At 37.2% G+C, this 18,602-nt stretch overlaps 1 protein-coding gene across 1 annotated transcript in view; it reads left to right on the top strand.

Annotated features, from left to right (window-relative positions):
* The window catches only part of LOC139727590 (solute carrier family 2, facilitated glucose transporter member 5-like), a 60,747-nt gene extending 47,445 nt beyond the window's left edge, over positions 1 to 13,302 (top strand). Inside the window, exons 8-11 of the mRNA XM_071638572.1 lie at positions 1,545 to 1,646; positions 4,203 to 4,278; positions 5,228 to 5,355; positions 13,072 to 13,302. Coding sequence (XP_071494673.1) covers positions 1,545 to 1,646; positions 4,203 to 4,278; positions 5,228 to 5,355; positions 13,072 to 13,302 — 537 coding nt within the window. The remainder of the gene's footprint in view (positions 1 to 1,544; positions 1,647 to 4,202; positions 4,279 to 5,227; positions 5,356 to 13,071) is intronic.
* Positions 13,303 to 18,602: the final 5,300 nt, after the last annotated feature.

The raw sequence follows: 18,602 nt of genomic DNA, 5'->3' as shown, positions 1-18,602 counted from the left end.
ATTATTGAGTCATGGATGGTTGCTTTTTAAATACAAGCAAGACATTACCTTATATTCAAAACTCAACCAATGGAACAGACTGCGATTATATAATGTCGTTTGGTCCACTCCTCGTAAGGGAGGGATGTGTCCTGCTATGGTCAGTCATCTCAAATATATACTGCATGGCGTTATCTAGGATTAACAACCACTGCAGTTAATAGATAACGCGATCTAGTTGCGACAATGGCTTTCCTTATCTTTGCCTTAAAAGATGCATTCCCTATGTAGAGAAAATAAACCTAATATGACTGCGTTGTTGAGTTATTTGCCCTTTTGCCTTAGCCATGGCGGTCGTGGCCCTTTCCTTTATGTTTAAGACAATATAAACGAGCGAAGTTTGGACAGGTCTAAGACAATTACAATAAGTTGCTAGGGTAAAGTCGTCAACGCAAATAGCGTTTTGTGGGAACTTCGGGAAAAAAAATCCTCATGATCACATGGTGCTAATTCTGCAAGGAGCTTCTCTGTTTGAAATATTCTATAGGTAAACGTCGCATCAATGGCAGTGCTGAAGACTATTTCACTACAGATGCATGTATAGAGTGAAACTGTATAATTCATGGACAAACAAGAGTGCACAGTGTTACGTAAACGATGACACCATCATTTTCATGTTTAAAGTTCAAATTCATTGGAGAAATTATCTCCGCCTTATATAGGTATATAGACAACATGAAAGGAATACACATTGCCTTATGATTTAGAATCTTAAGTAGAACGTATTGAATGCTGCTGCAATCCATTTGAAGGCCTAACTCACAAATATCTAGGATGAATGCAAAGATAAGGAAAAATGTTGAAATTATATTTCACTATGCGCTGTTTTGCGTTCTTTTTGATATCCAAGTGAAACAAGAGAGAAACACTAGATGTGTATTTGTTGCCTAATGGTAAAAGACATGGACGGTCTGCATGGTTTCAAATTTCCTCCTGCAAAATTAGGGAGCTTTAGATTTTAGACGCGCGGACGTTCAGAGGGGAAAAAAAACATGATCTGAGCGTGCGCAGAAGCGTGCGTCAACTTGACCCGCGCTAAGGAACTGCGCACTCTCAGATCATGTTTTTTTCCCCTTTGAACGTCCGCGCGTCTAAAATCTAAAGCTCCCTATTGTTCCATCCATAGAATGGACCTGAAAAGGTGACGTGACGATTTCTTCAGCATATACCATAATCATAAACATACGCGTATAGGTGCCATGCAGGTCATCAGTTAATTCACTTGCTAGAGGCCGTAGAGCCCGAACAGTGTTTGTCACAATGACACATTTCACAAAGGTTTGTTTGATTATAACTCCGCTGCGCAATAGAACTCTCAAAAGCTATGCTTTTACATCTATGTATTTGTTTTGAAAGGAAACTATACTTGCTTGCTACTCTTGCAGGCTGATTTTCATCTATTGTGGATAATTCTGCAATGTGATAATTATGAGGTCACGGTATTAGAAAAAAAAAAGTGCACTAACATCCCACGTACACTGTATACTTCTTCGCATATTTTGCAGGGTTGCTGTCTGGACAAGTTTGGGAGACGACCAATTACCATCTTGCCTTTGTGCGCATGCGTAGTGACCTTGTCTAGCCTCACCGTCTGCATTTTATTTCAGGTAATCAATTCAGAATTTACTTCTCAAAGAGGACACGGGTTTGACATTGACTACTTATTTCTGCAGCTGATTGTTTTTGTTTACGTCGGTTAGGTGCAGTAAGTATCCACGTCTATTGTGGCTCAGTGAATAAGTACAGGGATTATAACGATGTCCCTGGCCTGGTACAGAGTTCAGTGACCGCAGCGGTTTTGTCCCTATAGCAGGGCTCCACACTAACTTATATTTTTGGTGGCCCAGAGGCAAACATCCGACCTTTTTTGGTTGCCCGATTAGGCCACCAAATTCTTCATTTCTGAAATTTTGGTGGCCCGACATGCGTTTTTGGTGGCCCCGGGCCACCTGGCCGCCGTTAGTGTCGCTTGCAATCGTTAATTCTGCGGAGGGGAATCAAATCCGCCGCTACGGGTCATTTGGTTGCTCGCATAAATAAACATTCAATGCTTTCGTAGGAGTCAGGTAGAACAAAATCAATTCATACACTATCCTAGGTTTCTACAGCACATATCTTCCATAGGTCACTTCCAGGGCCATACAGGGTAACTGTTTATTTTATGCTGAAAGGCCATCAGCTATCTGTAAATGTCGTCATGTGCAATAGTTCCTGTTTTCCATCAAAATATCATACCCCGTTTAGAGTCAAATCACCAAAGGTATTTCTTTTTTCATGTAATGGCAAAAGTCACTGTACATACATACATTATCATCTAGCTCATGTAACGCATCTGTAACAAATGTTGATCATGACAGAAAATGATCTTGTCGGTGTGACGCAGTTTGAAGAACGCTTGTAGCTGGTTTCTAGCTGTTAAGAGAAAGGGACTTAGCATACATTTGTATATATTAAAAGAAATCTGTCCATCAATTTCGTACAAGAACCAACGTATCATAGTAAAGACAGTGGGTTAGAGATGTGTTTGATGTTCTTTCAGTCAGCCCCTCTCCCATCTATGATAGCATAGATGTCAAGTTCAAAAAAATTCTTATGAGTGAGATTTTCATGATTCGGCATCTCGGCGCGCGCGCATGTGCATGAGCGAGGGAGCGAAGCGACTGAGAGACTAACGAGGGGAGGGCCCGGTGTGGGAGAGGGGTGTCCTCCCTCCCACGGTAGGGAGCTTTTTCAATTTTTAGCTCTTAATGGTGTAAGCTGGTGCATACTTAAGTGATTATTTTTTACTTATTTTGAAAGACAAAAGGGAAATATGCCTTCAATTGCAACTCTCACTTTAATCCTTTAAGCTGTGGTCCCAATGCGTGAGAAAAATGGGTGCCATGCGTGAGATCGTGAGACAGATCCTAAATGCTTGAGTCTCACTCACAATGCGTGAGACTTGGTAGCTCTGTGATAGGGTACAAGAAACCAGATTATCACGTGTTTATCCATCGCGCAGTTTGTCGTGTGTGTGTGTGTGTGTGTGTCAGAAGGGAACAAATTTTGTTGGCTTTGTTTCCCCAATTTTCTGTCAGATTTAAGTGGTAAGTTCAGTTGAGTTCAATTCTGTGCATTGCTATTTTTGCCACATCTTCACGGTTCAAAGACCAAACGAAAAGACCATGGACATAAAAAACCAAAATACACAAATAAATGCATAATGACTATAACCTTAAACGAAACATTAAATGTTGAGTTTATGGACGTACGATATTATGAAAATATTCGTGATCATTCATAGATATTTTAATGGTTGTAAGGAAATTATATAAAAGAAGAAATCTCTTATTTATTTAATGTGACATTGTCTAAAATAACTCCCCCTTCTCTTGTAATAAGATAAAAACTAAAACTTTCCGCAAAAGCTGTCATAGAAAAGCAAACTTGCTTCAAGAGATGACCGCCCTCTCCAACATGCCCAATGAAAATACATGTATAAAAAGTTAATCAGTGGATTGAACCGAAGAAAAAACCAACCAACTAACCCAAGCAAGCAAACTAACAAACACACACATTTTTACACTACAACATAATTTTACATCATATCCGAGTTTTCTGTCTAGGTGTCGAACTATAATCAATATGATCTCTGTGAATCACGTTCGATGAGGACGATTCTGATCATTTTTATCAGCGTTGAAGAGTGTAAGACAGGCCTACTTTCCATGCTTTTGTTGGCCATAGCTAAATGTAGTTCAAATATTATGCATGTTTCCCATTTACAATTAGGACTTTAAGTCCGAAACGCTTCATTCACACAGTAATGACACTACCTGATACTCGTATATCACATCAATATAAATGTATGAGGTCTTTATTATGAGTGTTCTGCTATTCAAGAGAAGGGACATTTTCTGACTTGGCTGACAGCGTGGCATTTTCCGTTATCTTTGGGTCAATAGTCTGAATTTAGTTCACACATTTGCATGTCGCCAAGTATATTTTAATGAAAAGGATTACGTCCTAAACGCTTCATTCACACTGTATAGTGACAATAATAACCTAATACATTACGTCACTGCATTGTGTGAAGATGTTTCGTGTGAGTGTTTATAATCAATCATATAGTTCAACCAAATATTGACTCAAAACTTTTTTCCCCGTACCTACCCCGTGTGCAGGATCAGTCACCATGGTTGCCCTGGCTCAGCGCTGTGCTGGTGGCGGTACACACGTTCATGGTCAGTCTTGGTCCAGGTAAGGAACACACAGCTTCTCCATGGCACGTTTATTGATGAGATGAATTCATTTTTACACTATTTAAAAAATACGGAAAATTGGCATCTAGCAAAATTAAAGAGCATGTGATTTACCTCTATCAGAACGCAGTATGAATGATATTAGGTACTCTTAATCTGTGTCAGTAACAAGTCCAGGGAGTGCGTACTTTCCATTTTTTTTTTAAACAATGAAATTTTATGGATATGTGAAAGTATGTTGAATTTGTTTATATTTTCCTCATATCGTTGTCCTGCAGTGATGTCAAACTGTTGTAGTCTTCCCATCCAGCGATGGTGGAGCTGAAGTTTTGAATATTCATATTTTTTTTAATTTATTGTTCCATATTCCAAAGTTTATACAATCTACATTCCATTCGATTTGAGGAGAGACGTTCAACACAAGGCAGTGAATATGGGCAATTATGAATAACGTGTAATTTGAGGAACCTACTAAAATACAAAAGCTTGAATGTGCAGAATGCAGGCTACATATTGTACAATGTATCAATGACGAAACATACAAGAATACAAGACATCGAGAATGTAATAAAGTTACGTAATGCTCGAAATATTACCGAGTGTTCATAATGAAAACTAAGATTACAAAGCTTAGAAACGTTTTATTCAAACAACTTTAGTCACCCGAGCGAGGCTTCATTGTGAGTACACAAATATATTTCCGGTGATCAGGGTAAAAGAACTAAAGGACAATAAAAAAAAAACCTTTCACATTTTAGGGAACTTGATTAAACAGAACTTTTAGATGGATTGTCCGATTTTCCTCAACCTGCACTGATGTATTCTACTGGCTGCGTTCATTCAATCCCCATATAAAATGTTTCGGTGAACTTGTCATTTAACTACTGTTGAGGAAGTTCGTCAGCAGTACCATCACCGAGTGACTCGGATTTCTTTCCCCGTACCAGGTCCAACGGTGTTTATTCTGTGTGCGGAGATTTGGGACCAGGGTCCTCGTAGTGCCGCCATGGCTCTTGGGGGCCAGATTTTCTGGATATCCAACTTTGTCATCGGCATACTCTTTCCCTATCTACAAGTGAGTCATTTTCTTTCTTTTCCTAATGTCACGCGCGCAGAATATGTGCTCGTAATAATGAGTTATTAAATTGGACAACACCTAACAAGGATTTCTGCTGCTCGATTGGTCGACTAATTACCACGTGACATTAGCTCAAACATGTGCAAATACCGTCAAGCAGTATTAATCGCGTAAATGATGACGTCATCAACCACGTTCATTACTGCTCCAGGTTTTGCACCATCTCAGTGGTTAGAACTTATTGCTTAGACCCTTGCCTATTATAGACCATAATAATTACGCTCGAGGTATTATCAAAAACAATTAGCAAGTCGTCCAATATCATTCATGCCATTGAACAAGATTTCAAGTAAATTATATAGGAAAAAAATATGCGTAGTCACATGCAGATCAGATGACATATCTTAACCCACACGGGAAGCTGTCAAAAACAGTCAATGTATGAATGCACAATATTATAATGAAAGTAACGTTGATATCCATTACCCTGTTTGTTCAATAAACTTCAATCTGTAAAAGTAACCCCTTACGAGAAACTGACCCTCTGATTCTACTTCATATCATCATGTGTGTGGTTGATACAGCACAGCACTTTAAAATCCATAGTTGTGTCCGCTCAAATCATAATACGTAAAAGTTTGACTGCATAGGTTTTTTTTTTTTTTCAAATGATAGAATTTATTGATTTCTCGAAGCAACATAATTTTACAGAGGATAAATGAATTACAAAGTTATTACTTCAACACAAAAACATTTCTTTGATACAAACAATTTAAACACATATCTGTGTTTTTATACTTTTTTTTTCAAATATTTAAATATCTTCTTACTAAAAAACATACTATAAAGGGTCGTACATGCGAGAATGCGAAAATAGGATAAAATAACTTTTGGCAGTCCGAAAGCCCGCCCAGGCCCGCCCGACATGGCGACGACGAGTGCACATTGAATAACTTCCACAGGACCATTGCAATTGACTACACACAGCCCCGCCGCCGTACACAAGTGTAACACTTGAGCACAGCGACAGGGCCACGCACAGCCACATTGCCATGTACAGCTAATAAAAGGAAATTCGTAAATACTAATAGGCCCCATGGACAGAAAATCTAGAAATTAGCATACAAAATTCACCCGCCGTCCCCACGCTCTGGCAGGCCCCCAGCGGACTTCCGGCAAGCCATTGGAACGCCAAGGATGCACCCTGCCCGAAAGTATGTACAGTGTATACATTTACATTACACACGCCACACCCAGGTAGGCTCCTAGAAAGCCACCGGGTTGCCATACCCTGCCCGAAAGCATGCATAAATAAAATTACATCATAACAACGTTAAAAGTAACTCGCGGGTACATAGACCTTTAAACTATTTTCATGCATACCTCCCCGGCAAAGGTTGCTCCAGGCAACCCGTAAACACGTCAATATCCACCTGACGTTGCAACAACTAAATGTATGCAAGGTGGATTCCAAGTATGGAATTATTTTCTACAAACAAAATCGAATGTTACCAGTTTCCGAGAGAAAATACCTCCATATATTTGACTACGAACCAAATGAAAGTGTTGCATCAGCCCCATCCTTGAATCATCAAGAAACATGAAATACACTGTAACGAAACAACATCAGACAGTTCAAATAAGTTGAACATGTCTCCATTTATCTAAAAACACAATGATTTTACCTTGTTTTAGATATATAATTTCTTCAATTTCATAATAATGTTTCAAAGCTTTTTGAAATAACGCCAAAGATAATGTACCGTTCTTACATCTTGTGGCGAATATGTAATATTTGGCATATAAAAAAACAGAATTCAATGTAGTGAAAGGACCATTTAAGATTCCAAATATGAAATCGTTAAATGTGAGAATAACTTCATCTTTCAAAACTTGTCTTTGGAACTCTCTCAAAAAACGTTGAGTATAAGGGCACTCCCAGAACAAATGTGTAATTGTCTCGGTTGTATCTAAACAAAAGGTACATAAATCAGAATCTGACAAACCAATTCGTTTTAGCAGTTTATTCACCCCGAGGATGTTGTGTAGAATCTTGAACTGAAAATAACGCAATTTTGTCGACAATGAACTTTTAAAAGGAATGAGATAGATTTTTTCCCAGTCAGTGACTGGTTCTATCAAAATTGAATTCCATTTTTCTTGTGATTTTGGAACTTCACGAAAATTATCTACGCATTTTCTATGAATAAATCTACATACTTTAGGAGCTTTCTTAATTTCAAGAATCAGTTCTTCTTGATAATTTTTATCTTGAGTTTGAGGTTTTTTAACAAGATTTTTCCAGTTAAGAGGAATTGCAGATATGATGGAAAAAAAATCCAAAAAATTGCATTGAATTTCATATTTATTTCTAAATTGTGAAAATGAAAGAAAATTACCCTGTTCATTCAAAATATGATAAATTCTCGTAATACCTTTATTTATCCAATTATGCTTAATAACAACTTTTCCATTAATTCTAATGCAAGAATTATTCCATATAACCTGATTATGAATATATCTGTCAGGAGGGTTCTGAGAAAAAACTAAATTACTCCAGCAGACAAGAATTTCTCGTATGAATATATTTCCGACCTGATTAATCATATCCTTGCAATCAAGATTACAAATCCAAAATAAGTCTCCACCGAGATCTTTCATTGACAAGTCAAAAAAGCATTTCCAGCTACCCCTACTATCAGGGTTTAAAAAGCGTTTTACCCATGCGGTTTTAAGACCAACAATCATTGACTGAATGTGTATCATTCGTAGTCCTCCCTCACTATAATCTCCAATAATAATTTTACGTTTGATCTTATCTGGCTTCTTGCTCCATATAAATGAATATATAACAGACTCAATTTCTTTTATGAAATCATCTGGAGGCTTTGGAAGAACAGAGAATAAAAATACTAATTGAGATATACCGAGAGATTTAACAAGAGTAATCTTACCTATTGGGGTTAAATTTCTAGGAGCCCAAACTCTAAAAATTCTTTTCAGTAATTCCATTTTAGGCTTAAAATTGAGTTCAAATAAGTCATTTGGGTTTGTAGTAAAACGTATACCCAAAAGGCGATAAGGCCCTGGTGAATATGTGAAACCCAAAAAGGATACATCTGGAGGATGGGCTTTGTAATATCCTAAAGCAATAACATCTGATTTGTTGCGGTTAATACACAAGCCAGAATATATTTTCAGTTGATTTATAATATACATAATTCTGGCAAGAGAGTTTGTGTCTTGAACATAAAATGTTGTATCATCAGCATACATACTTATCTTTATTTCAACATCATTGATTATGATCCCTTTAACGTTATCGTCTCTTTTAATCCATATACTCATTATTTCATTGCAGATTATAAACAGTAACGGGCTAAGGGGGCATCCTTGGCGCACACCTCGCGTAAGATTAAAGAACTCAGAGGCATGACCATTATTTAAAACACAAGAATGAATATCAGTATACAAAATTTGCACCCAGGAGATCAAATCATCTCCAAAGTTAAAATATCTTAAGGCTTGAAACATATATGACCATTCCAGTTTATCGAATGCCTTTTCTATATCTGCTAACAGCATAAAACCAGTAGCTTCACAGTCAATCATGTCTAATGCCAGTCTAATATTTTCACCAATGAATCGCCCCTTCATAAAACCGGTTTGATCACAACTTATTATATCAGACAACACTTTCTTTAACCTTTGGGCAAGACATTTTGCCAAAAGCTTGTAATCAGTATTCAGAATAGATATGGGCCGCCAATTCTTCAAAAAAAGTAAATCCTGATTTTTTTTTGGAATAAGATTAATGATTGCTCTCCTTTGGTCCAGGGATAATTTGCCTGAAGTAAAAGAGAAATTGAAACTATTAAGTAACATTTCTCCAAGATCTGTAAAAAAGAATTTGTAAAATTCACACGGGAAGCCGTCAGTTCCTGGAGTTTTATTATTCTTCATAGTTTTAAGACTGTGTAGACATTCATTGAGTGTGATCAAACCTTCACATTTTTCTTTTAAATTTTCAGACAATTTAATTTCCTGAGTGTCTCTAGGTAACAAATGTTCAAACTCTACAGTAGGAGGATTACACGACGTGTAAATCAACTTATAATAATCTTTGACAGTGTTTAAAATATCTTTTGTCGATGAAACAAGTTCACCATTATCATTGTAAAGTTTGGTAATAAGTTTTTGTCTCTGATTCCTTTTCTCCAAATTCAAAAAATATCGAGTGTTCTTTTCACCATTCTCGACCCAGTTTGCTCTGGATCTAATAATGACACCCTGAGTTTTCTTTTCATACAAAACATTTAAATCATCTCTGTAACATTTTATCTGTTGGGCCAGAGAATCACAAGGATTAAGAACATAATCAGATTCTAAATTACCTATTTTCTCAAGCAAATCATTTTCATATTTCTTATTCTGTTTTGCTTTCTGAATAGAGTATCTAAGAGTCAAAGATCTCATTTGACATTTCAAAAAATCCCAAAAAGTATTTGGGTCTAAAATTTCAAAATATAAAGTTTTAGTTTCTTTAATACAATTACGAATCTGTTCAACATATGTTTCATCTTGTAAAAGAGATGTATTAAATTTCCAAAAACCACGTCCTCTGATTTTATTTACTACAGAAAAATTAAGGGATATTGCTGAATGATCTGTTTTAAAACCAGGAGAGATCTCACATTTGTCAACTTGAACAACTAAATTACATGATATAAGAAAAAAATCTAAACGACAAAAGATATTTCTCGAATGCCAAGTATATGTACGAGTTTTAGGATTTCTAAATCTCCATACATCAATAAGATTATATTCTTCCATTATTTCATTTATACAAGCAACACTATTATAATGAGTAATTGCTCTGCCTCCTTTCTTGTCTAGGTTAACATCTAAAACACAATTGAAATCACCTCCCCAAACAATTGACTCACAGTCAAATTCAGACAGTTTCTCCAAAACATCAAAAAAGAACAAAGAGTCATCAATATTTGGACCGTAAACGTTGACAAGCGTAATTTTTTGATTATCAAGCAAAGCGTCCAAAATAAGAAGTCTTCCATTATTATCACAATAATGTTTATTAATTGTAACCAGCGAGGCGTCTTTAAACAATATACAAACACCTCTACTGTTTGAGGCACCATGAGAAAAATAAATTACACCATGTCCCCAATCTTTCGCCCATATACTTTCATCTTGAGGGGAGGAATGAGATTCTTGAATGAAAAAAATATTTGCGTTTTTACTACGTAACCAGTTAAACATTTCTAAGCGTTTAACTCTGTCACGAAGACCTCTGACGTTCAATGAATATATACCAAATGCATTCATAGATAACAGTAGGTTCTTTTACTCAAAAAACACGACCTCATTAAAAACAGACTTTGTAAGTTAACTGATCCCGAAACACTTCTAATACAATAGTATGAGAGCTTGGTACCACACACATCAACTTGCATTGAAAACGTAGAGCTAATACGACATATGTATTTGTTCTTTCCTCTATCCCTTTTAACATGAAAATACAAAATCAGGCTTGCTTCGAGAAAAAACAAAAAACATTTCCAAAACATGGCTGCTATGACAAACACGAATCAGACTCCGATTCCGAGAGCCGCACTGCTAAGCACGATTCCTACAAGAAAACATATAAAAAGCCGTTTAGAGCAAAAACAATTTCGGCATAAGAACTGAAACAGTATCACATATTGACTCGCGTGAATATGGAGCTGCTGTTTAGGTGCTTAGAATATGGCAGAACATAAGGATGTAAATGCACGACTACAAACTCACAGTGCGGTAAGCCGATCTTGGCCGTAGCTGCCGTGTCTAGGACTGAAATAGTAACGAACGAAACCCCGAGCGACCGGCGTGAGGATTCACAGACAAAATACCCAGCTAGCGGCAGCAAAATGAAATGAATGATAGTCACAGTGCGATGTGCCGGTCCTTTGGCCGTAGTTGAGTGTCCAAAGACTGATATAGCGACGTTTTTTACACCGAGCGACCGGGCAAAAGGATCCAAAAACGAATGATACCCAGCTACAGTGGCTGCGGATGAAATAAACAGTGGTCACGATACGATTTACCGCTCCTTTCGCCGTAGCTGCGTCTTCGAAACTGATGTAACGACGTTCTTACCACCGAGCGACCGGGCACAACGATGCATAGACGAATGATACCCAGCTAGCGGCTGCAAATGAAATTAACACAGGCGATATACCGGTCCTTTGGCTTTAAGTGCATATCCGAAGGCTGATATGGCGCCCATCCCGCCATCTCCTAAAGATTAAGAGTTAAGTAATAGCGACTTACTAGTAATTTCAACCTGTGGACACAACTACTCAGGGTGGGTATGAACCATGGCAGTGACAATACGGGTGAGGGGCGGAGGGGTGTCATCGCTGTGCGAGTAGGTCACTGTAGGGCTGTGTGCGGGATCAATATGCGGTGAACGGCCTTCGCTGACTCGGTTCCCGGAGCTACTGGCCGAGGAGAAGCGCGTAGTGCGATGGGGAGTGTCATCCCGAGTGTCAAGCGGGTGGATGGTTGTATTGCCCGGGCCAGTAGCGGCTGCGTAAAAAGCGGCAGGAATGCCACGCCCATCCCGCCATCTCCCAGCGGAAAAGTGATAGCGTATTCCCGCCTGAAAGGCTTGCTGTACCTCTTTCTTCCACTTTCTCTTCTCTTCTCGGTCTTTCTTCGTTAAGTCATCTATTATGTAGAATTTCTCCTTCTCTAACTTAGCTCTCTGTTGGGAAACGATGTACCGCTTGTCCTGGTAGGAGAGCATCTTCACAAGAAGATGACGTGGGAGGTTCTTCAGCTGAGGTCCATCTCGGTGGGCACGCTCAATTTTCGGGTCGACCAGTCCAAACAAATCTTTGAGCAAATTTGTAGCTACTTGCATGGGGTTTTCATTCGGCAGTTGTGGTACTCCGACAATTCGAAAGTTGTTGCGGCGAGAAAAACGTTCCAGTTTGTTCTCTGCGAATTCGATCTGTTGAACACGCTGTTCAAAAGATTGCATGCGACTGTCCAAATTGCTTACTTTTCTCTCCAGTGGCTCAACTTTCTGTTCTAATACAGTAGTGCGTCTACTCTGAAATTCTAGAGCCTCCTCAAAACCCGTAAGCATTTCACGAATATCTGAAATGCCCTTCCTGACAAAACTTTCGAACTCCGAGGCTGCTTGCTCAGTCTGGGTCTCCATAGCCCTTAACTTGCGGGATGCTGGCCGGGTCTCTTGTGTCATGTTCCCGCTTCTCAGCTCATACGGCATTGTTCAAAATTGTCCAGTCTACAGCGTGCTACAGCGTGCTCTCGGAAAAAAACACGTCTGTTCTACTCGAGCGCCATGAGCATCTTCCCATAGGTTTACCTTCAGCGGGATCACGATTATCTACTTGTATTGGTATTGAGGAGTTGTTTTTGTTTTTGTTTTTGTTTTTGTTTTTTGTTTTTTGTTTTAAATATAAAAGAAGCGTGACATCCTGATTTGTGAGAGTTTCTTCAGTTTGTCTCCCTCTACAAATGAAATTCCGTCATGTTTGTTCATTAACAGATCAGTAGTTGCGGTCTTAACAAATTTCATATGTAGGGGGAGACAAATTGAAGAAACTCACACCTGAACCTTCAATCCTCTGAATAATATCTTGCTTTCATTTAACCTGATTTGTGTTGTTCGTTCTCACCTAGAAATCGATGGGGCCGTATTGCTTCCTCGTGTTTGCTTCTTTCATGGCCGTCTGCGTCTTCTACTTCTGGTTCGAGCTTCCTGAGACGAAGAACAAGACTTTCGAGGAAATCTCCCAGGCGTTCAGGAGAGAGGCGGGACTGAAGGAGAAAAATCACGTGGAAAAGATTTACAGCAAAGCGCCCTCTACGTCTTCCTCCACCGATATCTCGTTTGAAGACGCCGTCATTTGAAGATGGGGCTTTATTGAAGAGCGAGACAAACGATGAAAGCAACGTACTTCCCTCCAGTGCTTCACGGGTAGATTTTCGTACTACGGTCCCTAACTCGGCCAAGATCTTTCAGATGAAGACACTTCCAATATTGTTCTCTGTGCTACAATTCTTTGTATCAAAGTGTTCTACATTATGGTGTCTCAGGGAATTGTGCTTGCGGTGAACGGGACAGGTCTATCCTCTTTTCATACGCATGATTAATGTTTTGCTGAGAGAGAGAGAAAGATTATAGCGGTGATACAATGTAGCTGGATGGAACAGCAGGTGTAAGAAAAGTAAATATGTAAAAGTAAGTAAATAAAATAATAATAGTTATATGATATATATATATATATATATATATAATTTTTCATTTACTTACTAATTTATCTATGTTATATATTATATGATAAATCAAAAGTAAATGAATAAACGAATAAATTATATATATATATATATATATATATATATATATACTTTCTTTTTGAAGAAAAGAAAATCTAATATACTTTTAAAACCTGCTGGTTTGAAACCTATTTGAAGATATGCTAATGAGTTTGATGATAGTTAATGTTTTATGACAGTATTCTATAGTAATTATTGCTTTTTAGAGTGGAGGTGTGGGACGCTCTAAGAATCAACCGAAGTGCTCTAATATGCTAGACCATACTGCCAGATAAAAAGAGCGAACGTGCGAGATAAGGGTACTTATTGTGCGTAGTGAATTAAAAAAGAATCAATATTTTTTTTTTTTTTGTGAGATACTATTTGCCCTCTTCGGGTTATCTTGGATAAGAATGTTGGGTCTTAATGCAATTATCACAAAAGGGGTTGACAGGAGAACAACGGGTTCAATCTAGTGTGTGTGATTCAATTTATTTTGATAAATTAAATCCATTTAAACAGCTACCACTTCCGAAGGTTACGGCTTTATGTGTGCAGATACTAAAATTTATCTATCACTAGACCGAAGACTGATAGCTACAGTGTATGGCAAAACATGGTGTATATTATTTCACAAGTTCATAGTGCGACAATAAGTTAGGAATAATGTCAAAGTGAAGCTATAAACGGTAATGTTTAATAGGTCCCTGGTCCCAAGTTGTATTCTTTCTGCTTTCTATATTCTTTTTTTTAAATCGAACTTTTGATAAATTTTGAACTGTTTTTAGTTTTTTTTTTCAATCTTCAGAGACTTTCTTCACCAAACCATTGAAGTTATCACCTATTAATGTCAATTTACCGAAACGAGAATCTCATGTGTAAATGCATGTAACAGATGAAAGACGTGAAACTTGCCGAAATCACCTGTGACTTACCAATCAGACAATTTATTCAAATTGTTCAACCTTCTTTCTTAGTGATATGGATATATACATAAATATATACATATATATATATATATATATATATATATATATAGACTGTGAGAAGGGGTATCGACCATTTACAGTACCAGTGTGTGGCCTTCATTATTTGCATTCAGTGTGAAAAGAAGAGCCAGGTGGACGTAGCTAGGTCAACGTGTCTGTTTATTGCCGCCGAGCTTTCGGTCCCAAACGGACCTTCATCAGGGCTGTAACGATACAAAAATGACTCACTCGTATGGCTACACTAATAAATATATATTCATATATATAATATACTAATATAAATCTAACTGGCGTGAGTCTATAATGACTGTGTAATCAATCAATCCGTAATTACAGCTGTATATAACATATTCCAATAATCATATACATAATTTATTAGTGTAGCCATACGAGTGAGTCATTTTTGTATCGTTACAGCCCTGATGAAGGTCCGTTTGGGACCGAAAGCTCGGCGGCAATAAACAGACACGTTGACCTAGCTACGTCCACCTGGCTCTTCTTTCCACACTGTATATATATATATTGAGGTTAAACTATATATTCTCTATATACAAGGTTAAACCAATAAGATACTACGCGAACTCCCCTAGCACCTCCTTGGTTAAACAAGGTAAAAACCGTCGGGAAAAGGTTCAACCACTATGTTGCATCTGATCAGAGTATTGTGAGTCTTGTAGTTAGAACGTGCCAAGCACACCGAGAGATATTCAGGTGTATTTTTTTCGTCATAAAGTGGGGCAGTAAAATCAACGCCTAGGCAATGCGTTGATGTAAATTATTGTGTTTTGTTTAATTACGCACTTTTTCTTGCCTGTTTTTCATATTGTTTCTGTAAACCAGCTATGACTTCTTTCGATGCCATTTTGTTTTGTCACTGAGTATTACACGCTGTGTTTGTGTTAGTAGTTAACCCGATGCATACAGTATAATAGGATATCGGCAGATACTAGTATGACATGATGTGCAGTTTGCAACCTCAATAAAAATAATAGTATTATATGAATATATGAATAAACTATCACGATTGAATGGTTGAAAAATACAATGTTTGCTTAACGTTTGATCTATTTCATTTTTCGAGATTGAATAATTTTTTTTTTTAAAAGAGCAGTTTACCCTCATCATGATTTTGCCATCAACACTGAACAAATTTGAAAGTCAGTGACAGATATTTATATAATATTGGATGGCCTTGAGATTAATACAAGGAAATATTGGACGAGCTATGCACAAATATTGGACGAGTCGAAGACGAGTCCAATATTTTGATTAGCGAGTCCAATATTTCCTTGTATTAGTCGAAAATAGGACATCCAATATTATCATTATCATCCTACAGAGGATTTTAGCAAAGAATATTTTCACTTACCCTTTCTGTTTTCGAGTGCTGTACGGTCTCCTACTTAGCTACTGTATCTATACTTGATCCCGACATGGGGTATGATACAAGTACACTCTTCAGTGCAAGTCAATCTACATGTACTTCATTCCCTGATGTTGATAAAACAGTGATCTATGTATCCATGGTAGCCGTTATGTTACTGTTAGGCCGAGATCTAGCTAATTTAGACCAGAATTAGATGTTCTTGTATCCGAGATCTGAGACACAATTCACGTCACATCTACCGTAGATCGTGAAAGATCGAATTACTCGTACTGTAGTCCTATGGCCTACACTGTACTTACTATACACATAGCGTAACATGCATTCAAATGCAAGCGGCGGTGGCCGGCTACATGTATTTGTATATTGCGCGCGAGCTAGCTATCTAGCTGTAGCGCTGTGCTGAATCAGGATCGTCGCCTTCACAAAAAAAAAAGAAGAAGAAAATGCAACTTGTTTTCATCAAACCTAAATTTAATTTCCTGGTATGAAAGTGATATTTTGAAAAATTGTATGCAAAACAATTTCAACTAATTGATACATGAAATTTGTTTGTATAAACACAGAATTTTAGAAGAAACGATATTTTAGTTAATTCGTGATTGACCAATCACAGACGTTTTTACTTCATATTTCAGGTCATCTCGTATATATCTCGGCCAATCACGGTGCAGTTTATAAAAACTTCGGGGAATCCCCCTCTTGCCGTCCAATATTTTAAATATTGGTCGCCTCGGCAAAAAATATTGGTCGAGTTCAACAAACTTTCTAAGTGGGTCGGAGGTTATGAGGTTCGTCGACAAAATAACACTTGTATTTGGGCTCTAAAAATCCTCTGTATGGATAATAATGCGCAATGTTGTACGCAAGATGAAATGAGAAGCGCCCCCTGAAAGGCTGGTGTAAAGTGTAGGTATCAAGAGCCTGTGTTTTATTTTTTTTTCAAATTCACTTGTAATTCTAATCAAATTTTATTTCTAATATTTTTTCTTTCGATACAGTTAAAAAAATGATAATACGAAACACTCATCAACATAAATGAATTATATGAAAGTATTTTGTTCACTATAAAACCATTGTATTACAATGTATTGAAAAAAAAGGTCCAATAAAGGATTATAATGATGTAACGCCCCAACCGTCTTCTCGACTACCTAACGGGATAATGTGTGAAATATACGGTGTAAGACATTAAAACACTGAAACGGCTGAGCCACAACAAATAACACGAATGAAAAAATTACAGAAATAGCGTTTGCGGCAAGTAGGCAAACTCTAGCGAAAACACACGATCCGGTTCTGTGGATATGTTGAAGCTCGATGATCAATATCATGATGTGAAAATTTTGATGTAATCTATGCATTTAAACTATACAAAAAATTTCAGTTTAGAGGGTTGAAAAATTAAAGGGATCGTATGTTTTGGTTGAGACCTAATTTCAGGTTTCTAACATTTTTTGGTTAGATAATGAGAAATCTCTTATGAAATATGAAAGAGCGTGTAATTCCATGATGAATTCAATGTTTGTTTGATAAAAATTGTTTTTTAAATGGCTGAGATATCCAAAAAAGAGCGATTCTGATAAAGTGTGGGACCCACCTTTTATTACGATCGCTTTGTTTTACCTTGTGTTTATGGATGTTTCAGTCATTCAGTAATCAAATAAACTTTTAGTTCCACTTAAAATGGTATGCTCTGTACTATTTCATAAGTGTTTGTTTTTTTTTGTTTTTTTTGGTATCTTGCAAAAAGTTAAAAGCCCAATTCTCATCTCCACCAATACTGTACCATCCCTTTAATACAATATTTAGTAAGAAATATCTTTTTCAAAGTTGGAATTACAATAAAAACATCTTAAGTGTTGATATTCATCGTAGGGTTTTTTTTATTATTATTACTATTATTTTTAGTGAGTGCAGACCCCAGTAGCCAAGCACACACAAACAGCGCAAACGTTTCCCGGGAAGCCAAAAACAAAATGGTTCCATACAGCGTCACGTAAGGTCTTAGCACTTGTTTGATTTTAAGTTACCGTTTTCTCAAATATCTAAAATTGTTACTGAATTGTATGAGGTGTGAAGTTATGTTGCAATCTACAGTTGTGCTTCAGCGCCACCTACGACAGCAGTTGTCAAAAGAAACGTGGATTGCGCACAATCAGAATTCGACATTAGTGAGAGATGATAATCAATATGTTAGTTTCGAATTCGTCATGAATGTCTGATGTTGCAAAATTACCTCCAGCTGGTTTTTCCAGATATATAGAATTTTCCATAATTATTATGATAATTATGTATAAGGAGCGATTGTCGGGGACTTTGAGATAATGCGGCGAGATTTGGTAGTCAATATTGTGTATTTAGCAAAACATATGCGTCGTTCTTAAATTACACATAAACATCCTTGTGGTAAAAGGTCATCATATTTAGTTCGACATAATTATTAAGTCGACATGAAAAAGCCATTAATTTTACAATTACCGAATATCTGAAATCCAACACCAGTATAGTTATACACATTA

Source organism: Diadema antillarum, unplaced genomic scaffold (assembly GCF_040938485.1).
Source record: "Diadema antillarum isolate AM-2024a unplaced genomic scaffold, OU_Dant_1.0 seq00000136_RagTag, whole genome shotgun sequence".
Classification (NCBI taxonomy): Eukaryota; Metazoa; Echinodermata; class Echinoidea; order Diadematoida; family Diadematidae; genus Diadema; species Diadema antillarum.
Note: the sequence above shows the minus strand (reverse complement) of the source record. Positions and strands in the feature narration are given on the sequence as shown.